Consider the following 6,241-nt stretch of genomic DNA (forward strand, 5'->3'; position numbering starts at 1 on the left):
TCTTTTCATCTCCAGATGGTCATCTGGACTCAAAATGCCCCATGCCAGTCCATCTCATCTCTCCAATGCCTAATATGTCAATATTTATGCGTTCCATTTCTTCTGACTGGTACAGGAGGAAATTATCCCTCCTTCTCCGGCAGAGCATCTGGTGGATTTGAACCGTGTACCTTTGGAATTGCAGTACAGCTTCTTGCCACTAGGCCACCAGAGCTCCCCGCCCTCCTCACTTTCAACAAGCAAAGTTGTACCATCTGCATTATGCAGGTTGTTAAGTCTTCAATGACTCTTCCTCCAATTCTGATGCCACATTCTTCTTTACAGAGTCCAGCTTCTCATATGACTTATTCAGCACACAGATTGAATAGATGTGGAGAATGGACGCAACCCTGATGCACATCTTTCCTGATTTTAAACCATGCAGTGTTCCCTTGATCTGTTTGGACAACAGATTCTTGGTCTAGGTATAGGTCTCATAGAAGCATAATTAAGTGTTCTAGGATTCCCATTCTTCACAATGTTAGCCATAGTTTGTTAAGTAGAATGCTTTTGCATTTCCATAAAACACAAATAGACATTCTCACTCAACAATGACAATAGGGATCTTGAAAATCAGAACTGAGCCTTGAAATTGGGTAGGTCTTGGATTGGTTCTATTGGGAGGGAAAAATGACTTAGACCTTATAGGAATAAGTAATCAGAGTATATGTTCTGGGCAGAGAAGGTACTTGGGCAAAGGGCAGGTGGAGTGCAGATGACCACAGACTGGTTTGGTACCTGTGAGGGGCAGACATGTGGACCTGCATGGTGCTGATAATACCCTAGCAAGGAGTCCGAGCTTTCACTGTTATGTGCTGCCACATTGGAACTGCCTCTTAATTGACCCTCCAGTAGGTTTTCAGAGCCTGTAAATTGCACAGGGGATTGCTCATTTTTCTTCCTTGGAACAGCTGATGGATTCTAGCCCTAGGATTGGCAACACAACCCTTAACCATGGGCCACTAGAGCTCCCTGAGCTTTTGTTAATTGAATGAATTTTCAGTAACTGATTTGATGACTCTGCTTGCTTGGAAATGACTAAAAGAAGCCTTGGTGGTACAGTGGTTAAGTATTTGACTGCTAGTGGTAGTTGTAATATATCAGCTGCTTTTGCGAGAAAGATGTGGGAATCCAGCCCTGTAAGCCCTGCTGAGATGTCTGGAGTTTCTAGGAGGCAGAAATAACTGGATGGCAATGGGTTGAGAGGCACAGTTGGGGCTGGATTACCAATGTCAAGGTATGCACAAGCCCAGTTGTGCCTTCCCACCAATGGCAGGGGACAGTTTCAGCTGTCCTCAGTCACATCAGAAACATGGTGAATGTGGAATTGCTTTCCAGGAATTGACAAGTAAATACAATTAATCCTGAGTGGACCTTGCTCAATGTGAGCTGGTGCATACCAGATTTATTGGTTAATGGGTCCAGGATTGTGGTATCACATGAAGAAAGTGAGTGGGTGGAAATGCAAGTTCAAAATATCCTGTAAAGCAAAGTGATAATTAGGAGATCCCCTCCTTCTGTCAGGAAGGCACCCTTACTCCTGGGGCTCTATTTCTCCCCCAACTTGGAGAACTCAAAGGAAGATAAGCAAGGGAAACAGGATGCACCTTGACCTCTAGCCCAAAGTCTCATTTATGGGGGCTGGAGGGCAGGAAGGGCATTGAGTACCCTTGAGATAAGTGAATTCCACTCCTCATCATAAATGAGAAATAAAAACAACTCCCTGGGCTAGGATCATTCCACTCTAGATAATTCTCCATAGTATGTACTTCAGAGTTTTCTTGCATTTGAAATCTCACCCTGCCAAAGATCAAGCAGTTAACTGGCATCATAGGAGAGTACCCTTAGCAAAAGTATATTGAGGGTTCTGTTTATTTAATGTTACTGTTATGTGCCATGGAGTCACTTGTGACTCATAGCGACCCTTTGTACTTTAGCTCTGAAACCTGTCCTATCCTGAGCCAATCATTGTCTCCAACGGACTTAATACCATTCTTCCAATTACTAAATCAATCTGTCTCATCCTGGATCTTCCTCTCCTGCGCTGTCCCTCTACCCTTCCAAGCATGATGACCTTCTCCAAGGACCAGTCTCTCCTGGCCATGTACCCAAAGTATGCGAGCTGGAGCTTCAAAATACTTTACCTGCAGGGAGCAGTCCAATCTCACACTCTCCAGGGTGGACCTGCTTGTTCTGGCAATCCATGGAATGTTCAGTACTCTTCTCCAGCACCACAACTCAAAGACGGCTTCTATCATCCTTAGTTATTGTCCAGCTCTCAGATGCATAGGAAATAATTGCGAAGACCATGGCATAGATCAGGTACACCTTAGTCTCCAGACTGACACTGTCGCTCTCCAGTACTTTTAGAGAGGTCCCTCTAGAGAGCAGATTTTCCCAATGCAATTTGTCTTTTGATTTCCTGACCAAGAGTGTTGACTGTGAAACCAAGTAAGCTGAAGTTACCAACAATCTTAACCTCTTCTCCATCCATCATGAAACTAATTGGCCCAGTAATGAGAATCTTTGTTTTCTTGATGTTGAGCTTCAACCCATATTGAAGACTGTAGTCCTTGACCATCTGCAGCAAATGCCTCATGTCCTTTCAATTTCAGCAAGCAAAGATTGTTGGTGAGACTTCCTCAGATTCTGATGCCTCATTTCTCTCATAAAGCCAGCCTCCTGAATGATCTGTTCTGCGTACAGATTGAAAGATATAGAGATAAGATGCATCCTTGATGCATACCTTTCCTGGTCCTGAACCGTGCAGTGTTTCTTTGCTCTGTTCTACTACTACTTGGTTCAAGTATAGGTTTCACCTAAACACAATCAAGTGTTCTGGAATTCCCTTTCTTCTCAGTTAACCACAATTTGTTGTGATCCAGAATCAAATGCCTTTGCCTAGTCAATGAAACACAGACATTCTTCTGCTACTCTCTGCTTTTAGCCAAGCTCCATCTAACGTTGGCTATGATGTCCCTAGTGCCATGGCCTCTTCGAAACCTAGCCTATGCATCTGGTTTTTCTATTATGACAGTAAAAATACTTGAGTGCTGGAAGTTGTCCAAGTCTTGCTTTTCAAAGGAAGAATCCAGGTGGCTCTAAGCTCTTTAGCATTATCTATAATAAAGATAAAGATCTCTTTTAGGCAAAATTTTTAATTATTTTTTTCTTTTCCTTGTTGTGTACCCTCCAGGCAGATCTGACTGGCACGGGAGGAAATTGCCCCTCCTTCTCTAGCAGAGCATCTAGTGGATGCGAACCATGCACGTTCAGGATTGCAGTGCAGCTTCTTGCCACTAAGCCAGCTGGGCTCCCTTTGGCAAACTGCTTTTGAGTGATGAAACAAAATTATCTTTATTGCTTCCTTGCTGGAGACATCTGTCAATACCAACTCAGATGCAATGTTGTTGTTATGTACCTGAGTCAGAACCAACTTTTAGGTGGTTCTCCAGCAAGTTTTCAGAGGCAGTAAATCCTATGGGAGGAGACTGCCTGTCTTTCTCTTGCAGAACAGCTGATGGATTAGAAACATGAACCTTAGATTTGGCAGCACAATTTCTTACCACTAAGCCATCATAGCTCCCTGAGATAAAATATCACCAACTTTTAGCATATACCATACCTTCTTATCTTTATTTCTACTAAGCCATCTTTATTTTAAAATAGTTTTCTCTTCTGTAGAGAATCTAATAATGTATATTAAAAAAAAAGTAAAAAAGAAGAGTACATCTACCAAATAGCCTCACTAAGAGGTTCTTGTTATTCCAATGGTTTCTCCCCCACCCCCAACCCAGGGTGAGTTCTCCTTCTGGAAGGCTTACCTGTGATTTGCTAGTCTATCAGGAATGATCTTTCGTCCCTGCGTTAGATCATAATAACCAAGTCTTTGAGGCTGGTGAGAAAAATCATGATAGGCCACCACATGTTTTCTCCCTGGTGGGATGAAGTACTACAGTTTCTCTAAGATTTCTTTTCTCATTTCCACATGCGTAATGTCAGAATCACTAATTGGTACTTTTTTCAATGAAGTCATAACCCCCTTAACTTTTTTTAAATTTTATTTTATTATTTTATTGTGTGTGTTTACCGTCAAATCGTATCTGACTGGTACAGGAGGAGATTGTCCCTCCTATGCCAGCAGAGCATCTGGTGGATTTGAACTGCATGCCTCTGGGATTGCAGTGCAGCTTCTTGCCACTAGGCCACCAGAGCTCCCTAACCCCCTTAACTTTTACAACGGTCTTTAATCCCATCCTCCTCTCATCTTGCTAAGCCATTCTGGGGGACATTACTCCCTGCTCCCTCCCCTTACCCCCGGCTTCTCTTATCTGTCAATTCATATTTACTTCATCCACAGCATCATATCCAAACTCTTGCTCATTGTAAATATAGAAATTCTCTTAGCCTTTTTGTATTTAACCTTACCAAACTCCAACTTGAGATATAAATTGCTACTTTCTCCTTCCTTTTTTGAGTGTCTAGTATGGTGAGAAAAGGCCATTAAATCACACTGACAGTTATGTGCCTATGAGTCAAGTGTGATTTGTAGTGACCTTATGAAAAACAGATCTGGACACTATCCTATCCTGTGCCATCCTTACACTTCCTGACACATTAAAGCCATTGAAGCAGTCACTGTGTCAATCCTCTTGGTTGAGGGTCTTCCTCTTCTTCACTGACCCTCTACCTTTCTTAGCCTCATGTTCCTTTCCAAGGAATAGCCCTTTCTAGCAACTTATCCAAAGCATGTGAGGCAAAGCCTTATCATTCTTGCCTCCAAAGGATACCAGCTGCACCCTCTCCAAGATATACCTGTTTGTTCTCTTTGCTGTCTATGGGATGGTCAGTGCTCTTCATTAACACAACAGCTCAAAGGCATCACTTCTTCTGTCATACTTATTCATTGTATGCTCTCCAAGTCATTGGAAAGACTACGGCCTGAATCAGACCAACCTTAGTTCTTAAACTGACATAATTACTTGTCAATAATTTGGAGAGGTCCCTAACTGAAAACTTTCCCAGTGCAATACGTCTCTTGATTTCCTAACTGCTGGTACCAAGGATATTAATTGTGGATCTAAGTAAGATGAAGTTTCAATCGACAGTTTCAATCTCTTCTCCATCCATCATGATGTGGCTTATCCTCTAGTGGTAAGAATCTTTGTTTTCTTGACATTGAGATACAATCCACATTGAAGCCTGCATTCCTTGATGATATGCAACAAGTGCTTCAAGTCCTCCTCACTTTCAGCAGCAAGGTTGTGTCTTCTGCATAATGCTGATTATTGATGAATCTCCCTCTGATCCTGATGCCACATTCCTTTTCATAGAATTGCTTCTCGAATAATTTGCTCAGCATGCAGATTAAACAGATATTGAATACAACCTTGACAAACTCCTTGATTTTAAACTATGCAGTGTTCTCCTGCTCTGTTCACACACCAGCCTCCTGGTCCAGGTATATGTTTTGCATGAACACAATTAAGTGCTCTGGGATTCTCATTATTCTCAATGTCAGCCACAACTTGTTATGATCTACACAGTCAAATACCTTTGCATAGTCAATAAAGCACAAATAAACATTCTTTTGGTATACTTTCAGCCAGGCTCCATCTGACATCAACAATGATATTCCTTGTACCACAGCCTCTTCTAAATCCTGCTTGAAATTCTGGCAGTTCCCTATCTATCTACTAGCTGGTTTTGAATGATCTTTAGTGCTAATATGCTTTTATGTGATTAATGATATTGTTCAATAGTTTCCGCATTCTATTGGATCACCTTTTTTTGGGAATGAGAATAAATATAGATCTCTTTCAATTCATTGGCCCGACAACTTTCCTCTAAATTTTCTGGCATAGACTGGCTAACACATCTAGGGCTGGATCTGTTAATTGAAACAAACAAATTGGTATCCCATACTGACTAGCCTGCTATAAACACATGCCTTTTAAAACTTACAAGTTGCTTCTTAGAATTCATTCTCTTTGAGTACTGCTGCTGAGTTACGAAGAAAAGGAGAAACAATGGTCGTGCCAAAAAGGGCCGCGGCCACGTGCAGCCTATTCGCTGCACGAACTGCGCCCGGTGCGTGCCCAAAGACAAGGCAATTAAGAAGTTCGTAATCCGAAATATAGTAGAGGCAGTTGCTGTCAGGGACATTTCCGAAGCGAGTGTTTTCGACGCCTATGTGCTTCCA

The 6,241-nt window shown here is 42.1% G+C and overlaps 1 protein-coding gene across 1 annotated transcript in view; it reads right to left on the reverse strand.

The window, feature by feature from the left end:
• CD160 (CD160 molecule) overlaps positions 1 to 6,204 on the reverse strand; it is a 78,143-nt gene extending 71,939 nt beyond the window's left edge. The window contains exon 1 of the mRNA XM_006899540.1: positions 6,004 to 6,204. Within this exon, the coding sequence (XP_006899602.1) occupies positions 6,004 to 6,204 (201 nt within the window). The remainder of the gene's footprint in view (positions 1 to 6,003) is intronic.
• Between the last annotated feature and the right edge of the window lie 37 nt (positions 6,205 to 6,241).

Source organism: Elephantulus edwardii, unplaced genomic scaffold (assembly GCF_000299155.1).
Source record: "Elephantulus edwardii isolate Elephantulus edwardi_28Jun2011 unplaced genomic scaffold, EleEdw1.0 scaffold00260, whole genome shotgun sequence".
NCBI lineage: Eukaryota > Metazoa > Chordata > Mammalia > Macroscelidea > Macroscelididae > Elephantulus > Elephantulus edwardii.